This window comes from Tasmannia lanceolata, unplaced genomic scaffold (genome assembly GCF_043159265.1).
Source record: "Tasmannia lanceolata isolate RefF3 unplaced genomic scaffold, GAP_Taslan_0.1 ptg000013l, whole genome shotgun sequence".
NCBI lineage: Eukaryota > Viridiplantae > Streptophyta > Magnoliopsida > Canellales > Winteraceae > Tasmannia > Tasmannia lanceolata.
Genome location: NW_027518690.1, coordinates 34,600,740 through 34,621,811, shown reverse-complemented (window position 1 = coordinate 34,621,811; position 21,072 = coordinate 34,600,740). Strand labels below are relative to the sequence as shown.

General features: G+C 40.7%; 1 protein-coding gene across 7 annotated transcripts in view; it reads left to right on the top strand.

Moving 5' to 3' along the window:
* Nucleotides 1–1,516: 1,516 nt before the first annotated feature.
* Nucleotides 1,517–21,072, top strand: part of LOC143890038 (uncharacterized) — a 90,430-nt gene continuing 70,874 nt past the window's right edge. The window contains exons 1-8 of one of the 7 annotated variants that reach the window (XM_077394557.1): nucleotides 1,520–1,842; nucleotides 1,992–2,049; nucleotides 3,078–3,147; nucleotides 5,864–5,994; nucleotides 6,136–6,269; nucleotides 13,236–13,274; nucleotides 13,417–13,509; nucleotides 14,768–14,884. In XM_077394557.1, the coding sequence (XP_077250672.1) occupies nucleotides 6,198–6,269; nucleotides 13,236–13,274; nucleotides 13,417–13,509; nucleotides 14,768–14,884 (321 nt within the window). In that variant the 5' untranslated portion in view covers nucleotides 1,520–1,842; nucleotides 1,992–2,049; nucleotides 3,078–3,147; nucleotides 5,864–5,994; nucleotides 6,136–6,197. Of the gene's footprint in view, nucleotides 1,843–1,991; nucleotides 2,050–3,077; nucleotides 3,148–5,863; nucleotides 5,995–6,096; nucleotides 6,270–13,235; nucleotides 13,275–13,416; nucleotides 13,510–14,767; nucleotides 14,885–21,072 lie in introns of all 7 variants that reach the window. The other 6 variants (XM_077394556.1, XM_077394560.1, XM_077394555.1 and 3 more) reach the window with 6 other exon arrangements.

Sequence of the window (21,072 nt, the reverse complement as noted above, 5' to 3'; positions counted from 1 at the left end):
AGCCCTTGCTAAATGATAGACAGAGTATGATGCACTCCAACATCGGATTCTACCAGCGAAAGAAGAGTTTCTTTCTTTTCTTACAGTAGGCCGATCAATCTATCCATTCTACTCAGTTCATTAAGTATTGTTTGGTACCACATTAATATCAGGCGGTCAACGGGAGGTGAACTAGAGGTTCTGCAAATGATAGCATATAAAAGCTCTGTATCGGAAAGCCACTTCAGTTTCATAGAAGAAATGAGGGAATGAACTCTCATTTATTCGAATCCCTGCAGATCAGCCCCGAAGGGAATTTGCAGAAGTCGAATACGAGAGATTTCACCGTCTTTGAACCACCGATATCTCACAGGGCCTCCGCTTGAGAGATGAATGAAAAAAAATACTAAAAATAGGAATCAAATCGAAAAAAATGCAGATGACTTATTTAGGTTCGGATTGGGGTGGCTCATGAGACCCTATCGCTCGATTGATACCCATAAGTAGTCTTGTGAGGTTTTGAACCCAGTTTGCAACAAGACACCACTCAACATCCAACTAGGACACTGGTCCTCCAGATCAGCCCTAAAGGGGATCTGCAGAAGTCGAATACGAGAGATTTCACCGTCTTTCGAACCGCCGATATCTATCAGGGCCTCCGCTTGAGAGATGAATGAAAAAAATTGCTAAAAATAGGGATCAAATCGAAAAAAAAATGCAGATGGCTTATTTAGGCTCGGATTGGGATGGCTCATGAGACCATATCGCTGGATTGACACCCCTAATGCTCTGTTTGGATGCCGGGTTTTTTTTTTTTTCCTGGGATTTATGTGGGTAAAGGTAGGAGACAAAAGAGGGGACAAGCATTAATTAGAGAAAGATATTATGATGAGTGGAGATAGAGGGTAGAGAGAGAAAGAGAGAACATCCTTTTCAAGACAAGATTTTGCTGATGTCAGCAAGAAAAAGCTGATGTGACCACTAAACCTTTACCCACATAAATCCTGGGAACAAAAAAAACCCAGCAACCAAACAGAGCATAAGTGATCTTCTGGGGTTTTGGCCTCATTTTGCAACAAGACGCCACCCCACACCCAACTAGTACGCTAGTATAAAGTCTTCCGTACTATACAACCAACCAACAAACACGCGAAGTTTTTTCCTGCCTAAGGGCAAACGCATGAGGTCTCAAGAGACAAAAAAAAAGGTAACCGGGAGGACAGGATGCAGGCCTCTATGTCATAACGCTCGATCTTCAACAAGGACGAAACCTTGAACACGCAGAAATGTCAGCCTGCCGAAAAAGCAGGGAAATGGTTACACAAAAGCTTCGATACCACGTTTTGTCCCTACCGTTAATCCTCTGTAGGCTTAATATTAGTGTGATGTTAAATTCGCCCCTACTAAGGATAATTCGCACCCTGGTAAAGTGAAGTGACGCCAAAAAAGCGTTAAAGTCTGCCACATACCCTACTTTTAAAATATTGGGAAACGCGTTTTGCCACTTCATGCTCAAGGGGTGCGAATTATCCTACAGAGGGTGCGAATTTACCATTAATATTAATACTTTAAGGGGAGTGATATTTCCCCGCCGGTGGATAACTGGATATCCCCCCTAAACAGAAATCATTAACTTTTATGCTTTCGGAGTTGACGGTTGCATCTCCTCCCCTTCATAAAAGTTAACGAAAACTGTTAAAGGGGGGAAAATATCCATCAGAGGCTGGGAAATTATCAGTGTCCCAACTTTAAAACCCTCACTTCGTCTCTTTTCTCTGGATATCACAAATCTCGGAAATTGACGTGGCCTCGTCTCTAAATATTTGCCCATGGGCTTCTTCATTCCAAGGCAGACAAGTCTACGTATTTCTTTCTTATCCTTCTCTAGTTCTGTTTTCTTCTTCTTATCTATAATGGATCACATATCTACTTGCAAATCCTAGGGTTTGTCACTCGTCCTTTTTTCCATCACTTCAACTTCCTAAACCCTAACTACTTTGATCTTCCCTCAGAGAACACGACGCCCTATTTTCGAGGAGCTCTAGATCGTCTCTATAATCATCAGATCAGGTATCATATGATCTCCACCTTTTTGTTGTTAGAATTTTAATATTTTGTTTGTAATATTTGGGATTCGAATGGAAGATGTGGAAGATTTTGAGTGATGATCGTTCTCTCATAGATCAGATATTTACATGTTTATTACCACTTCTAGGGGTGCAACTCGGGTTGGGTCGGGTTGAAGCCATCTCGAACCCAACCCGAAACTCTAAACTGTCAATCCGAACCGGGGAACCTGATTTCCCCAATTCGGGTCGGGTTGAGTCGGGAAGGGTGATATCTTTCCCCTTTAGGTTTTTATGTGCTAAAAACACAAGACGGAAAAAATGGTAATTTTTTTTTAAATGTCGCGTTTTGATGTGGGTTGGGTCAACCCAACACCTCAGCCCGAACCTGACCGACTCGGGTTCAACTTCCTCAACCTGAACCCGACCCGACTCAAACACAGCCCGACCCGTGATTTTTTTTATGGTTGAACCCGACCCGAGTTACTTCCCTAATCACGTCACTCATCACTCTCTCCTATGTTCTATGCATCTTTGTTATACCTATATTTAATGTTAGGATGATCATTTGCTTAGGGTGTATTCAGTAACGATTTTTGTGATTCTTTAATGAAACGGATGGAGAAGGGATAATGACAATCGTCCGAAGCGGATCATAGTCGCTTCGGAAAATCGCATTATTCAGCATATCTTAACGCCAAAAATATAGGAATCTATAGAAACGAGCTTTGTTGGCCTTGTAATCGAACATCATGAAACAAGATTTTTGGGAATCTATTTTTGAAACAAGCTTTGTGGGTGGAAAATGGTTGCAGACTGCAACCTTATTTTGTAAATTTGGTTTCAGTTCATCTGATTTTGTTTTTATTTTCTTGGGAAGATATGTTCCAATGCCAAGTCTGCAATTTTTTAAAATCATGTATATGTGGCATGAATTATGCACTGGAACTTTGATATCATATCATGTTGGTTTGTTCTTATCATTTTTTAGCTGTCTTACTTTTGATATCATATCATATCATTTCATAACAGAAGATGAAGGGTATTCTTCAGAGCATGCTGCACCCATCATCAGCAGGAACTATTTGGACATATTAGCTAGGTGCGAGAGAAGCATATTAGTTGGTTGGAACTGATTTAGATGGAGAATTCCCAATTTATGCCTTTATTGCTGTGGTACTATGGTTAACATTGCATATCGCTGCTTTCTTCTATAAATTTATAAAATGAGCAATGATAGATACAAGGGAGCCCTTGCATAAAGAGCCGCAAAAGGGCTCTTCATTGGATCCACATCATTTTCAGTTACATTTTAAAATCGGTTGAAAAGTAAAATCAGTTACATTTGATGACGTGGATCCAATCAAAAGCCCTTTTTTGGGTCTTTATGCAAGGGCTCCCTTGTATCTATCATTCCTCTTTATAAAATAGACAAATATAGGGGTTTTTTTTTGAGTTTGTGGAGTCTTCACGATCAATTAAATATTGACTTTTCGCTCTTGTTCTTTTTAAAGAGAACAAAATTTATTTAAATAAAAAAAATAAATAGGAGGGGTCAATTTGATCCTTCAACAAAAGAACGAAATGAACAACAAGAAATATAAAAGCGATAGGAACTTGCAAAAGAGAGTGACTATCGTAAGACATCCATATCCTCTGGGTAAGCCATCTTGAATCTGGTTTGCACTGCGAGGAATGCACAAGAAAGTTATGATAATATTTTTGCGGAGTTCTGTAATCTGCAAAATAAGGTTAGCAAGAAGCCATCTTGAATCTGGTTTGCACTGCGAGGAATGCACAAGAAAGTTATGCTAATATTTTTGCGGAGTTCTGTAATCTGCAAAATAAGGTTAGCAAGACGCCATGAGCCCGATCACTTACTGTGGAAGCCTAAACAATGGCATTAGCCAAGGCACTCTCCACACATTGAAGTCTATCTGGAACATCTTCAAACCTTCAAGGAAAGCAGGGATTTTCCCGCTTCATTAGAATCCGCCACACCAATCAGAAACAAAGAACTAACATAGTCATCTGAGCGGCAAGCGCCTACGTGACACTAAATGTTGATTACCCCTTTTAGGTATAAGCATAAGTTTGGTATAAGTTGTGATGCAATAATGAACCCTATGATTTCTATCTAACCATACAGAGAAATTTTAAAGCTTAGAGCCTTTGAAGGCTTCCATGTCTCTTGAGTATATTTGCACAATTTTCAGATTTTCTCTGATTGTATTTGATTATGTCTGGTTGGGGTTTAGTGTTGAATCAAAAAACTGATAATAGAGGTCAAGCACATAATTGTTATTCTATACATTCAATATGTCTGATATCGATTCGATCAAGTTCAAGTTTGAAATCAAAACATCGACTACCAAGTTGAGCTTGTGGCTTTGACTTTTGAACATTATCATTATAAGATTCTACATTGGATACTACTTTGGATGTTTTGAGTCTTAATATATATATATATATATACTTCCTATGACTTCCTGCTCATATTTCCTAGATCCTTTTGTAAAAGCTCTTCAAGGTTTAATCGGAAGTTTTTCACTTTTTATAGTTGATTTCATTCACCTAGGCACCATAGGTGATTTGTCCCCTAGGCAAGGGTGCCTAGGAAACATAGTAGGATTTTAGGCCCCCTGTCTAGACAATTGCCTAGGTGACAACTTGGGGCTATGGGTGGTAAATGCCACATATAGAAGGACAAAAGGCTACTTTTACCTTTCTAAAGGAATTTGACTATTGATTGAAGTTTGTTAACCCCTTGGACCCTTTAAAAATTTCATTTTCTCCCCCTTTTATTAATCCAACTGTATAAACTCATGTATCAATGTTTTGTTTGCGAATAATATGCAATTTGTGACTTAATATTTTAAGCTACTAATATTCTTATACTACACATACTTGCACTAAACTACTAACACACACATTTAGCTATACCATAGTTGCCGGAAACTCCTAGTGTGGGTGGGAAATCTGTTTCCCATAAAAAGCGTTTCTCGCGGTTGGGAAACTCGTTTCCCCTAAAATGAGGGAAACACGTTTCGGAAACATTTCCAAAATATGATTCAAAATTGGAGAAATGTTTCTGAAACACATCGGAAACATATGGAAAACTTATGTAAATAATGTGTAAACGCGTGATAAACGTATGCAACACTCGTAGAAAGTGCATATGAAACGTGTAGGAAACATGTCTTGAACTTAGGAAAATCATTTCCTAAAATGTTTCTCGTACGATTTTCTATTGTTTCTCGTTTCTCGTTTCCCTTGTAATTTTTTTTCATGCGTTTCCCGTTTCCGTTTCACGTTTTGTTTCCCGAATTCATTTCCCACCTACCCCGGTAACTATGAGCTATACTAATTATGTAACTAAGCAAATTCTCTTTAAACTATGGTTATAACCTAGGCGCGTCAATTGCTGGTTCAAAACTATTTCCAAAACAAATTATCTTTAAACTATGGTTATATGTTTATGTGCACACACGCACACTACTCAATAATTTTTTTAGTCCGGGCAACCATCTAGGCACCAAAGGTCTTGGCTACCTAGGCCATTTAGGCGTTTTAACTAGCTCCACTCCTTACTCCCTCCTTGGACCTTGTAAGAAGGGATTTGGAGTAAAATTTTTTCCATTCGAATAAGTTTTTATGACTATTGTAATTTAAATTTCTCTATGTTTCTGATTTCTAAATAAATTGAAAACACTTGGTTTATGATACTACGATATGGTTACTTTTGTTTCTCAAATCTCAGTTATGACAAGTGAAGCTATCTGTAGTGAAATAACTAGATGATGTTCTTCTGCTTGCAGGTTTTAATAGGTTGGAAAGATACTTAGCGTACATATCCTCTCTTCACCTTTTTTTGGGATCCCTGTGACAATCTCTAATAATAGCCGTTTTCTATGTCGTTCTAATAGCAGACCCATTTTCTCTGACCTTGGTAAAAGAGTTCTTTGATCTATGGACTGATATCAAATTTCTTTTAAGTTACATTTCCTCTATCAAATTTCTTATATGTTACATTTCCTCATCCACTTAATAGGTGTTTCGTGCACCCTATAATCTCGTTGAGATGTTCCAGGTTCAAGTGAACTGGGGAATAACATTGATGAAGGATCCCTGTTTCCATTAGAAGCAAACGACATGAAGACTGGATATTCTCCCTTGAATAGTGCTGCAATAATGCCATCAGCAATTTTTTTGTGGAGATTCAAGGTTGGTTCCTATAGTGTGTAGTAAAATTCGTTCTGTTTTTTTTCCAGCAATTTTTGGTGAAATGGATAACCAAATTGTATAGTAATATGTAAACAGGATGCTTGTTAGAGAGACATTAATATTTTCATTTCGATGTTTTTGTTTTCAAGTAGACTGAGAACCGAGATGCCCCTTTGTTTTGGTAACTAGACACAAACATGAACCATTCCAGCCCAACTGTGTTTGCACTTTTTTGTGCTTATTGTGTTAGGATGTAATTCAAAATACTAGTCTTGCCTCCTTTTATATCATTTACTTGCTTTAATTTTCAAGGGTGAGCCTTGGTGCAACAGTAAGGTTGCTCCATTGTGACCTAGTGGTCATGGGTTCGAGTCACGGAAACAGCCTCCCTGCAAAGCAGGGGTAAGGTTGCGTACATCCAGCCATCCCAGACCCCGCAATGGCGGGAGCCTCATGCACTGGGCCGCCCACTTGCTTCAGTTTTCACTTGTTTATGGTGGCTGTTGCGGCCAAAATCAGGGATCTGCTGATGTGGCAACAAATAATAGAAAGATAGACTAGAATAGTAAGTTTTTTGGGATCCGAACCCCTACCCTTGAGCCTTAGTAGGCTATTTATAGTAGTAGGCCATAGAGGGCGTAGGTGTGAGATTACCTTAATGCCCCTGGACAAGTGTCACCTTGTGATTAGGTAAGGGCTTGGTCCAGAACTTTCCAAGTTAGGTAAGATTACGCCCATACCCTTTGCCTCGTGGCAGCCTATGATTGGACCGTTATTTTTACCCCCATCAGTTGCCCCCCGATTCCTCAGGTTAAGTTTCGAGCTGGGGAAGGAAGAGAGCGTTGACGGGCTAATCATTTATGGCCGGCGTTGGTTCGTGCGTCGTGTTGAATTGCTTGTACTTTAGAGGGAGTTCTAGTCGTAGTTTTAGTCACATTGGGACTTATAAGATTTTCACTTTTCTTCTCCACTAGTGCCCGCTATGGGGCTCGGCTACCATTTTGTATGAATTGTGCCTTGGCATTTTTCGTATTTTTCAGGTATTAGGCTCTGTAGGGAGTTCAGATTTCATTTTGTATGCCTTAGCAATTTTTCACAAACTTTGGCCCCATGGGAGCATCCTTATGCGCTAAAGTGTGTTCGGCTGCCATTTTATACGAACTATGCCTTTGCATTTCCGACGAAACTTTAGGTACAAAATGCAGTAAAGTGAGTTCAGTTTGCTCTAAATAAGAGCTATGCCTTAGCATTTTTGAGAAACTTTGGGTTCATATGCTCACAAAATGAGCCGGGTTTGCTTCTCTTATGAGCTAGTGTTTGCAATTTTTCTCGAAATTTCAAGAGCAAACACCCTTAAGCGAGTTCGTCGGGCTCTTTATATGAGCTGCAACTTATAATTTTGACATTTGCATCTTTTATGGGGCTGTGTACTTTTGATATTTGCACCCTCCATTATTAATGTTCCTACATTTATATAGAGCAAATATCTTTATCTTTTCTACTAGATAAGCTGTGGCTCATGTTTGTCATATTATCACACCTATTGGTATATAGGACAAGCAATGGCTTACATTTCACTTCCACCCCCAAAGGGCCAAATTTAGTTCGGATGTTATTCTTGCCGAAGTGCATTTTGCATGTTTCTGGGTGTTTTTTTATATTGCCACCCCTCATGCTTTTACAACACGATTCCTTTGTTTTGAGTTATTGATATTGCCACACCCCTATGATTCTATGAGGCAACATTGAGTTCGGAGTGCATTTATGCCGAAGTGCATTTCGCACATTTTTGGGCCCTTTTTGATATTGCCATACCTCATGCATTTATGATATGTTTGTTTATTTTGAGTCTTTGATACCGCCAGCCCCCTACGAGGCAACATTGAGTTCGGCCTGTGTTTTTGCTGAAGTGCATTTTGCACATTTTTGGGCACTTTTTGATATTGCCACCCCTCATGCCTTTATGATATGTTTGTCTATTTTGAGTCTTTGATACCACCACCCCCCTATGAGGCAACATTGAGTTCGGCTTGTGTTTTTGCCGAAGTGCATTTCGCACATTTTTGGGCCCTTTTTGATATTGCCACCCCTCATGCCTTTATGATATGTTTATTTATTTTGAGTCTTTGATACCGTCACCCCCCTATGAGGCAACATTGAGTTCGGCCTGTGTTTTTTCCAAAGTGCATTTTGCACATTTTGGGCGCTTTTTAATATTGCCACCCCTCATGTCTTTGTGATATGTTTGTTTATTTTGAGTCTTTGATACCGCCACCCCGCTGTGAGGCAACATTGAGTTCGGTTTATGTTCTTGCCGAAGTGCATTTTGCACAGTTTTGGGCGCTTTTTGATATTGCCACCCCTCATGCCTTTATGAATGTTTGTTTATTTTGAGTTTTTGATACCGCCACACCCCTATCAGGCAACATTGAGTTCGGCTTGTGTTTTTGCCAAAGTGGATTTTGAAAATTTGAATTTTTGGCATGCGTACATGGTGTGGAGTTCGTATGCCAAATGCACGGAGCCTCGACTTCCGAATTCCGAGTCTCTTCTACTTCCACAGGGGAGGCCTCAAGTAGATAAACTTTTAACTAGAGGGGTGTATCTATCAACAATCGGTTGTCAAAATTTCAGCCCTACACTCATATTAAGGAGAAAGACAAAGGGACTCTCTTCCTGTTCTCTTTTTCTTTTATTCTTTTCCTCACCCTACTTACTGTAGAGTTTTATATTCAGTTTGTTCATTGAAGTGGGTTTTCCTCTGTCTTTAGATCTCGTGTGTTATACCCACTTCGGTTTTCTTTGTAGAGGATCCACTTCGGTTTTAAAATTACCCGAAGTGGGTTTCATCTGTACTCCCAAAGTGGGTTTTCCCCAATCTTGAGTTTTGCCTGATATACCCACTTCGGCCATACTCTATTCCCAAGTGGATTTTCCTTAATTATTGAGTTTCAGCCATTCCTTGCCTGTATTGGCTCCATTTCTACTTCGGCTCGAAAGTTAATCGAAGTGGGTTTCCAAGTTGCTACTTGTGGTTTTACCCCTCATTGCGCAATATCTGCCTAGGATAGAGTCTTGGATGAACTCCCACTTGGTGATTTTCAAAATTTGTGGGCCTTATTTGCGCCATATTGAGCTCGGGTTGGGTTTTCGAAGAGTCCCACTTGGGGATTTTTGGAGTTTTTGGGGAATTTAAGCCCCTAACGGAGCTCGGCTTTTGAACACGCCAAAGTCGGTGTTGGGATATTTTTTGTGGCATCCGAAGTGGGTTTTGGCCGGATTTTTGTTCTTATGGCTTTTCTTTTGGTTCAAGTAGATTGGCTAGCTCTTTGTATGAGCTGTGCCTTAGATATTTTTGAAAATTTTCGACTCGTAGGTCAAGCAAGTAGTTCGGCCAGTTCGAACTATGAGGCGTGCCTTAGAATTTTTTTAAATTTTTTGACCCATAGGTCAAGTAAGTAGTTCAGCCAGCTCGAACTATGAGCAGTTCCTTAGAATTTTTCTTCAACCCATAGGTCAAGCAAGTAGTTCTAGAATTTTTCCGAAAATTTTCGACATGTAGGTCAAGTAGTTCGGCCAACTCGAACTATGAGCTGTGCCTGCCAATTTTTCTGAAAATTTTCGACCCGTAGGTCAAGTAGTTCGGCCAACTCATACTATGAGCTGTGCCTTAGAATTTTTCTGAAAATTTTCGACCCCGTAGGTCAAGCAAGCAGTTCTAGAATTTTTCCAAAATTTTTCAACCCATAGGTCAATTAAGTAGTACGGCCAGCTCGAACTATGAGTTGTGCCTAGGAAAATTTCATAAAATTTTTGGCCCGTGGGCTACATTTTGAGTTCGGCCAACTCAAAATATGAGCTGGGACTTTTTTTTATCAAAATCTTGGACTTAGGGGTCCGATATTCAGTTCAGTCAGCTCAAACTATGAGCTGGGACTTAGGATTTTTGGTGCCCGTAGGTTTTAGGTGCCTAAGGTTGAGAGCTTAGGTCTTTGGTGCCCGTTGGTCTTTAGGTGCCTAAGGTTGAGAGCTTAAGTCTTTGGTGCCCATAGGTCTTTAGGTGCCTAAGGTTGAGAGCTTAAGTCTTTGGTGCCCGTAGGTCTTAGGAACCTAAGGTTGAGAGCTTAGGTCTTTGGTGCCCAAATGTCTTTAGTGCCCGTAGGTCTTTGGTGCCTAAGATTGAGAGCTTAGGTCTTAGGTGCCCATAGGTCTTTAGTGCCTAAGGTTGAGAGCTTAGGTCTTTGGTGCACGTAGGTCTTAGGTGCCTAAGGTTGAGAGCTTAGGGCTTTGGTGCCCGTAGGTCTTTAGTGCCCGTAGGTCTTAGGTGCCTAAGGTTGAGAGCTTAGGTCTTTGTTGCCCGTAGGTCTTTAGTGCTGCCAAGATAAAGATAGAGGAATGCTCTAGTACTTTTGCAAGCTAACAGATAACTTTCATTGATTAATGGGAGAAAACAAAAGATAGATGGTACTACATCGAGTGTTCATTTTTGCGGCGCTCTCCGCCTTTGACATAATTTTTGAGATATCCTCTCTGTATTAAGGTTTTTGATCTCCTCCTTTATTTCGACTTATTTCTCTTGTCCCCGGGCGTCCGTAAGTTTTGAGGCCATGTGAGGAACTGTTCTCCTTGGATGGCGGTTAAGATCCGCTCCCGCCTGTGTTAAGGGGCATGTACTCTTCCTCCCGACAAAGTGGGCTTCTTTCCCTACGGGGTTGCCTCTCGTCGCAACGAAGCTTTAGAGCCGACCCCAACCCATTCTTATCTTCATCCCGAAACTTTTCTCTTTTCATCATTCTGGCCACCTAGGTTCAAGTTTAGGGCAGCTAGAGTTTCTTCAGCTGTGATGTATTTTTCAGCCCAGACGATCAGGTCAGCCAGGGTGGAAGGAGTCTTCTTGGCTTTGGAGAGTCTGAAGTCCGGAGACCTCATTTTCGTCAACAAGGCATTCATTGATGCTGATGGATCCAGATTTGGGACCTGGAGGGCTTCCCTGTTAAATCGGCTGATGTAATCCTTCAAAGATTCACCTTTCTCTTGTTTCACTGCCATTAGGGATGCGGCCGTTCTCCGTTGCCTGTTGCTACTCATGAAGTGGCGAGCAAGATTGTTTGCAAACTCCTCAAAGTAACTAATAGACCCGGACTGGAGTCCAGAGTACCAATCGCGAGCGGCTCCAGTAAGAGTCGCTGGGAAGTCTCTACAAAGGAATCCATCTGAAGCTCCATGCAACAACATCAATGTTTTGAAAGTCTCCAGGTGATTGATCGGATCTGTGGTTCCATCATATTGGGGTAGTTGTGGCATTTTGAATCTGCGCGGCGCGGAGGTACCGAGAACCTCTTCTGTAAAATGAGGTTTGCTTGAAAACGACCGTTGTCCAACAGGGGTGCGCCCCTTCAAAAGCAGCCCAATACGGGGTCCATCTCTTTGAGCTTACACTCCGTGTGAGCAGGTTTTTTATCTACTCTCTCTGGTTTTTGAACTGCTGCCCTCAAAACCGTTCCTGTCAGGTGTGGACTTGAGGCTGAGTCTGAGTAGTTTTCAAGACTTCTTCTGCGGTGGTGGCGCTCTATTAGGTCTGGATGGCCTCTTCGGGAGCGCTAATGGCGATCCCTCGACCTTGAGCGTTATCTATGATGTCGTGGACGGTAACTAGGGGACGTTTGTTGCTCATCGGTAAGTTTGGGATGTCAGTTGGATGACGTGGGATGGTGCCCGTAATACGTGTGTGCCTGTCTTTGTTCCGTCACTACTCTCTCTTGCTGTGCTGACCTTCCCTCAAGCCAAGCTCCAGCAGAGTGGTGCTCTTCACGGTATTTGAGCTGATCAGTTAGAGTTGCAACTTAGTGTACCAATGCGTTGAACTGTTCTGCGGTAGGTGGAGCTGTCTGCATCTGAGACTCTGGTTGAGGAGGTTGTTGTTCCTCAGGTAGAGGGGGAACAACGACCTGAGAGGCTAAATGTCGCTCCTGATGATCGTTTCTAGGAGCTGACTTAGCGCGTTGAGCTGTGTTTGTGAGCGCGCTCTTCTGAGCAGCCATGCTAAGATCAACTAACGGCTTTTTGTTCGAGTCCCACGGATGGCGCCAATCTGTTGCGGCCAAAATCAAGGATCTGCTGATGTGGCAACAGATAATAGAAAGATAGACTAGAATAGTAAGTTTTTTGGGATCCGAACCCCTACCCTTGAGCCTTAGTAGGCTATTTATAGCAGTAGGCCATAGGGGCGTAGGTGTGAGATTACCTTAATGCCCCTGGACAAGTGTCATCTTGTGATTAGGTAAGGGTTTGGTCTAGAACTTTCCAAGTTAGGTAAGATTACGCACATACCCTTTGCCCCGTGACGGCCTATGATTGTACCGTTATTTTTACCCCCATCAGTGGCCATTGGGGTTTACCATTCAAAAAAAAAAAAAAAAATGGTGGTCATTGGGGCATTGCTTAAACTGGAAAAGAACAATAGCTAGTACGAGTTTAGAGTTTCCATATATTGGCTTTAGAACTTTATTGTTCGTTCCTATCATTCCTTTCTCATGTAGTCCACATGAAGTCAAAGGTGTATCTGTTTATGATGTTCAATGCATAAACTGTCAAAGGTGTATCTGTTTATGATATTCTTTCGATAAGAAATCTACTGGCAACTTTCTTCTTTTTCATTTGTGCTACTGCTATCATTCTCGGTTTTTTATCTACCAGATAATACGGGAGAAGATGTTGAATATTATGAAAATTGTGGTATATTTAATAGAAGGAATATGTTCATCCTCTACCAATGTTTCATAGGGGGCAACAACCCAAAATCACTAACTTTTTTCTCAAATTCATTTGACATTAAATGTAGTCAAATTCATTTTACATTAAATTCAAATTCATTTGACATTAAAATGGTAACACCATTTTCTATACTGATCCTTTTTCCCCGAGCTATGCAGATTTTGATATGTATCGTTTAATATTTATTTTCAGGTGTTACTGTTTCTCATCTGGACTTTTAGTTGCTGCAAGGTTAGTGACTTGTTCCGCATCTCTTATTCTGTAAAATAAATAGGAGGGTTGCATACTTTTTCTTTTAAAAGACATATTGAAGAAATCATGGGGCTTGATTTTTATATAAATTCTCAGATGGGAATATGTTTTGAAGTTGCAGATTGGATGGAACTCTGTGATGAGAATGAGTGCAGATTTACGAGATTTGTTTTTCTACGAGGCATTTTTGTATTATAACCCTCTTCTTCTTGTGGTGAGTTGCATTATATTTATTAACAATAGTTGCAACACTTTTGGTTTCATATAATTTGGGATCAGTAGATGGCAAGATGCTTTCTTTCTTCTTCTCTCTCAACTCAAACTCAACTCAAACAAAGCCTTTGTCCCAGACTAATTGGGGTCGGCTAAATGAATCCTTTAGAAAAATTTCCTGAAGAAGGTGAAAGGAATCTACCCGGCTCTAATTTTGGCTCTAGTTGTGTTCTTCTACGTGGATCATTTTCTTCCATTCTATCCTATCCAAGGTAATGTTCTCTTATGTTCCTAGCTATCAAGTCTTTCCTCACTGTTTCAACGCAAGCTGTTTTCGGTCTGCCCCCACCTCTTTTTACTCCATCAACTTGGCACGAGTCGCCTCTTCTCACTGGAGCATCCAAAGGCCTACGTTGGATATGTCCAAGCCATCTTAAGCGGTGCTCTCTGATCTTCTCCTCAATTGGTGCCACCCCCGCCTTTTTACGAATGTCTTCTTTTTTACTTCTATCCTATCCAAGGTAATGTTCTCTTATGTTCCTAGCTATCAAGTCTTTCCTCACTGTTTCAACGCAAGCTGTTTTCGGTCTGCCCCTACCTCTTTTTACTCCATCAACTTGGCATGAGTCGCCTCTTCTCACTGGAGCATCCAAAGGCCTACGTTGGATATGTCCAAACCATCTTAAGTGGTGCTCTCTGATCTTCTCCTCAATTGGTGCCACCCCCGCCTTTTTACGAATGTCTTCATTTTTAATTCTATCAAACCTTGTGTGGCCGCAGATCCATCTAAGCATTCGCATCTCCGCTATACTCATCTTATGCACATGTTGCTTCTTGGTGGCCCAACATTGTGAGCCATACAGCATGGCTGGCCTCACAACTATCTTATAAAACTTACCCTTCAACTTGATAGGGATTTTACGGTCTCACAGAACTCTTGAGGCAAGCTTCCACTTCAACCAACCTGCTCTTATTCTATGGTTAGCATCCTCTTCAATCTATCCTTCCTTGTGTAGAATTGAACCAAGATAGCGAAAGATACCCCTCTTAGGTACCTCCTGTCCAGTCATATTTACTACATCCTCGTCCCGCCTCCTTACATTACTAAAGTTGCACTCCATATACTCTGTTTTAGTCCTACTTAGTCTAAAACCTTTGGATTCCAAAGTAGTTCTCCATAACTCTAACTTAGCAATTACTCCTGCTTTGGTTTCGTCGATTATATTTTCTTCACCTTATTTTTGTTATCTTTATTTCAGACTATGATGGTTTGGCTTTGGGGAGTGAATTTGTGGGTATTTTCCCAGTCCTCTGTGAACTATGCAAAAATATTTGATCTTGATCACAACCATCTTACACATAGAGAAATATGGAAGGTATGATCTTCACAACTGCTGATTAGATAATTTTATAGTGCCATCTATTTTTCTTTTGACTTATTTATTAATGACCTTTTCCTTCAAGAGACATTCTGCGATGCTAACTTCTTTGGGCCATCTTATTCCCACATTCACCGACTTCGGTAGCTCCTTAATATGTGAGCATTTGGATGGCTCTCTTTTCTGATGAGGAACAAATTTTATTAAATATGTCAGCCTTTGGATATTTCTCTCTTTTCTGATAAGATACACTTTATTTTAGTGAGTTAGATTCAAAAGCGCCACAGATACAAGAGAAAAGTGAGTGATAAATAAATCAGAGGTTAAATAAATTTTCTATCCAGAAGGGTAGGACTAATTCCATTCATACTGCCTTCTTTTGACAATTTTTTACAGTGATGGTTTTCCCCCCTTTCTTATAGGAAAATTGTTTTGTATGAACAGAAAACCAAATAAACTAGGAATACTAAGATCACTCAATCAATACTAAAGCCAGGAGTTGGATTTTTTTAATAAGTTTTATATTCATTCTTATATGACTGTGGTTATTTGATTATTTTTTATCCTCGTTTTCTTTAGGGGATTGTTTTCCCTAGGATTTCATTAAAAAGGAAAAATATATGCACTGTTGCACGTGTCCACTGGTGCGTTTTGTGTTTTTAGATACGTTCTCTGAGTGGCCCATTCAGTGGCATTTATTTGCTACTTTTGTTTCCTTCAACTTAGTTGTTTATCTGATTATATTTTTCTTCCCTCACCTTTAATTTTAATTAGATTGTGTAATTTTTTTCTAGTAGCAATGTATAGTGTATACATTTATAGCAATCTAAAAAGCAATTGTTAGCTTTTTAGATGTGAACAAGGCAGTCTATTGAAATGAATGTTACATAAAAGCAAGGAATATAAAGAGTCCTTGTGTTCTAATAGGCTAATCTCGCAACTTATTTATATAGACGTAATACTGGTTCAGGATGGCCACATAAGTGATATATGATGGGGAATAGGGATCGAGCTTATGGGATTATGGTGTAGTTACCGGTTTTTGGGTAATAGGTCTGGTTCAGGCCTGTTGGGACTGTTTACGACGGTTTAGGACTGTTCGTAGTACAGGGACTTTGGGGATTGTTTAGAACATTTTAGGACTTAGTATTCAGGGACTGGCGGTCCAAGGAGAGGGCTGAGGTAAGGGCTAATGAGACTGGTGGTAGAAGGGTGAGGCGATATGGGGTAGGAAAAAAAAGAGCAGAAAAATGGACTTTTAGGCAAGATGACTATCAGGGATGTTTTTAGAAGCCGCCAGATTCTTCTTGCGGTGGCCGCTGTTTCTGGCTTTCTGGTTGATTCTCTTATCTGTTCATGTGGCTCTAATCTTGACCATACAGTGGAACACTTCCTAAATTTTATTGAATCAGGGTATCATGCTTTGGAAGTGTTTGAATCCCTGGGGTCCTTAATATTTGCTGGCGGAGGACATTGAGTTTGTTCGGGCAAGGTGACAATTTGGTTAGGCCTCAATGGGCTCCTCCCAGATCCCAGTCGGGGTCCTTGGGAAGTATTGAGGACAGGGACACCAGAGCAAGACGATTGGAATTTGGGGCCAGAAGAATCCCGGGCCGTAGAGCCACCGAGTTTAACCGACGTACGCCCTCGAATGGCAACGATTGGATGTGTTCGAATTGCCATTACAAAAACTTTGGCTCACATAATGTCTGTAGGAAATGCTTAGAGCCTAAGACCAAACTGGCCCCAGCCATGGTTTGGAGGCCTAAAGTCGGCCCCTCTCAGGTTGTTGTACATGATGATCTCTTGGCCCTTGAAATTCCAACTAGCCTAGTGGAGGAAAGAAAGAAAAGTCTTAAGAGTTGCCTCATTGGGAGTTTGAAATTTGGGTCTTGGCTGCTGGAAGATGTATGGTAGTGGGCTAAAAGATGTTGGGGCCTTTCCGAGCTGCACTAGCCTTGCTCCATCAATTCAGTGGATATTTTGTTTTGCTTTGAGTCAGAATCCCAGGCGACCGCTATTCTCAGGCGTGGAGGTGATGCTCTGGGGGGGATACCTCTCCTCCCTTCAGCCTTGGTTTCCGGCTTATAACACGGGCGTTAGAACCATTATGATCAGATTCTATGATATCCCTCTTCATGCTTGATCTACGTCAACTGTGGAGATCCTCGGACAGGACCTGGGCTAGGTGGTCCAGACTCAACTCTTTGGTAACCACGATCACTGTATGACTTTTGCCTCGGCTTTGGTCGTAACTCCCCTTTAGAAATCTATCCCCTCATCTATTAATCTAAGAGTAAATTCCAGCATTTACTCTGTAGGAGTTAAGGTGCTAAGGATAGTATTAACAGTCTGGCGATGTCGGTAATGGGGGAATTAAGTAGTAAAGATAATTTGGCTGCTTCTGAGGGCCCCAATTTGCAGGTCTCCGACATTCAGTTGCCGGTGATGGCTGCCCCACCTGAAAAAGTGACAGTTGCTAATCCCGAGAGTCGCGATAATGGCAGGGAGCCGTTAGTGGGCCCCTGTTTGAATTTTGAATTATCCACTTCCTCGCCTGGCCCAACAGCAGCCAACAACTCGCCTAGAATGTTAGAAATCATTACTTGCTGTGTTGGCGTGGTGGGGCCAGACTGGAGGCGGGTCGGTACCGAAATCATTACTTGCTGCAGCACGAGGTGAGAAAGGAAAGGCTCTTCGTAAAGATATCCCTGACAGCTGTATTCTGAAATCAGAAAAGGAGAAAAAGGCTCTAAAAATAAAAATAAGATTTAATAAGGAAAATAAAAGTTCTAAGGAGAAACGTCTACGTATAGGGAAATTTAATATACCTCGTAGAAATACTAATCCGGAAGTACGAGTGCTAGCTACCCGAGGTGGTCTCTCTGTTTTTACAAGAAAACTTAAAGGTATTTTTAGGAAAGAGGATCATAGGAAGAGGAGACTTGTTGCTGACTCTCAAAAGCTCCTTCGAAATTTTGACAAGTTCACTGAGCTAGCTATGCCAGGGAAGGAAGCGAACCAGGGTGGCAACAGTTCGATCGCTCAACACTTTTCGTATGAGGTTGAAGATCTTGAACTCCTGAAAGATCTTCGTTACAACAAAAAACTAGCAAGGAAGGAATCACCCACCCCATGTGAGGTTTCACTTAGCCTGCTAAAGAAGCGATGGGCTCATTTAAGGAAAGATTCTACCAGCAATCCCGGCATCGACCTTAACTCCTCTGAGACGACAAGTGATATGGAATTGCATATGCCTCTCCTCGAACTCCTCATGTTCAGTAAAGTTTTAGAAAGGGAAAGACGCACTTGTCGGCGCCTCTGGGAGGAGGAAAAAAGGATTGTAATAAGGGACTTGGAGAATAGTCGGAATAGCCCGATTATTGAGGCAGTTGTTCCCTTGGACATGCTGCGACATGAAATAAACCAGCGAGCTTGGGAACTCCCAGGGGCTAGTGAGGATTCTAAAGACAAAAGGCCAAGCGGGTTGCTGATAGTTCAGAAGAGTCAGGAAGTCGTGGATCGTTCTCGGAAGAATTCTATAACTTGTTAAAAATGGGGGACGTTTTTGGGATTGAATACGATGAAGATTTGGCGGCAACCAAAGATATGTTTCTAGCAATGGCGTCAAGAGACAAGGAAGAGAAAGAGGTAAGAGCAAAAGAGGCTGAAAGAAGGGTGGGGAGGGGGATTAAGCATTAAGTTCCTCTTCCAATTCAGTCCTTTCATAACCTTCTGGCGTGAATTCAGGATTAAAGGGAGGAAGATTGTTGGGTTGATTGATTGGTAGTTTAAAGGAGTCCTTTTGAAATTCTCGGAAGGGGCCGCGAGAAGAATGCTAGTGTGAAAGGTTCATGATAAGCTTGAGAAAGTCTTTGGCTCCCCTCTTCAGGAGTTGGTCTGCTCTGATTAAGTTCGTCTCGTTGAGTATTCTTGAGGAAGTACGTGAGTGCATGAAATGATGAAGATCTTCACTAAAGCTTCAATTTCTTAGGCCTGGTTATCTTAGGCACTAATCTGATCTTGGAAGCAGTGGAGTAGCTGTATTGAAGCTGATTCCCTTTAGCTTGAGAGACTCCTGTCTTTCGCTTTGGGTGATATTCTTCTTTTGTACATGTACTTGTCCTCAGGCATTTTGGAGAGAAGAAGATTTATTTTTGGTTGATTGGGAAGGAAGTTGGGAAATGGTTTTCGGTTGGGGTAGCCGTGGGGTTTGTAGTTTTAATGTTGATGGGAGTTGGCAGGATGGATGAGTTATCCTTTATCTTGATGTAATTATGAGTAGTTTTTACTTGTTTCTCTTGCTGGCTCAGGAGTACGTTCCTGGCCATAATATTATGTAAATGCAAGCCGGGACCCCTGGTCCCCAATGTAGTTTCCATGGTATTAATAATATACTTTGTCATCTTTCAAAAAAAATATGGGGTAGGAAAACATAAGGGGTCTCGGCTAGGGCGAGGGAAGGGTTTCTGTTAGGGTGAGGGGAAACTTGAGAGTTTCAGTGAGGGTGAGGGAGAGTTGGTGGGACTGAGGTTGAGGGAAAAGAGGGCTGAGGTAGGAGGAAGAGGGTCTGCGGCAAAGGAGAAAAAGAAAATAAAAAACTTAGGGGAGGGAGAGAGAGAGAGAGAGAGAGAGAGAGAGAGAGAGAGAGAGAGAGAGAGAGAGATTACCCTTCACATTTATAGGCAAAGATAAAGTCCTACTTCTAATAAGACTTGAACTTCTAAACTGTAACGACCCGGATTTGGGGCAAATTTTTTAGACATGATTTTTTTTTCTTCAAAATCCCAAAATCCGAATCGCTACCCCTAAAGGGAAACAAGCGGACTAAAAAAATCCTAATACAACTCACAAGGTAAAGGCACTTTGCCCGACAAGGCCACACGGCCAAACATTCTTTCCTCGATCCCTTTAAACTCCCTTATTTTGAGTTAACGTTATCATGTCAACCTACAAGAACTGTAGTAACTGAGTCAGAACGAGCTGAACAAGATCCCTTAGTGGCCTCACATAATAAAAGTGCACAGTAATGAAATTGCATTATAACAATGATCCTTATATCAATGAACATAATAGGCAACGACTTGAATGGAGATATGAAAATCAAAATAAGAGTATGAGTACGATAGTCATGAGAACAAATAAAGAGGATATCAATGGATCATAGTAGAGATAAATAACGCAAGAATCAAAACCTCATATTGGAGGAAAAACATAGATAGGCACTGTAAAAAAAAGTCACATCGTATACCAGAGTATAAGGTCTCAAATCCAAATCATCATATGTATATATCCCAAGTCATCATCACCTTGTCGAAGCGGGTGGAAGCATAGGTCTTTATATATATGCCATTCATATATATAGGTCAATAACGTTACCATACGGCGACAATGAATATATGCATAAGATCATACGTCTTTTTTTCAAATCAAATCCTTTCAAAACTCTCCTTTTTTTTTTGAAATTCCAAGGTACAGAAATATGATGCATGAACATAGGGAACAAAACTATAATATCAAAATCATTTAAGGAACCATTATTATGAGAGTCCACTATTACTTGCCTTAGTGTTTGACCATCGAAGAAGATGGAAGACTCTAAGTATTAATTGAGAAGCAACCTTGAAGACGAAAAATCAATCGATGCAAAATCGTAGCTTTTCTTATTCCTTTCTCCTTTCTTCTCGTCTCTCCCTTTCCTTCAATTACTAGGTGATTAAAAATAACCCTAGATGGATTTATTTATAAACTTAGTCTAGAGTTTTATTTTAAGAAGGATTCTAATTATTAGATTTATAATTATAATCTAATACTAACTTAAGAAGGATGGAAATATCAATATTGGGTTTCCTAGCTTATTCTAATATATTATTAGTATTTAGGTTATATTAGGTTACTTTTACATTTATCTTTTTTTAAATAAAACAACTTAAAAGTTGCCTAATAAGACAAAACTCGTAACTATACCGAGCAAAAAAAAAAACACAAAACTCGTAACTATGCCTAACCCTAACAGAAAAAGAGTCATAACTTGCTCAAATCATGTCCGAATTGTTAAAACTTGGGTCCGTTGGATAGGTATTCGAAATACCCATCTACCGGGACCAAAATCATGTTGAACGGATAAGATTTGATGCACCAAAAATTGGTTATACTGAAAAAACGAAAATACACTGTTGTAATTT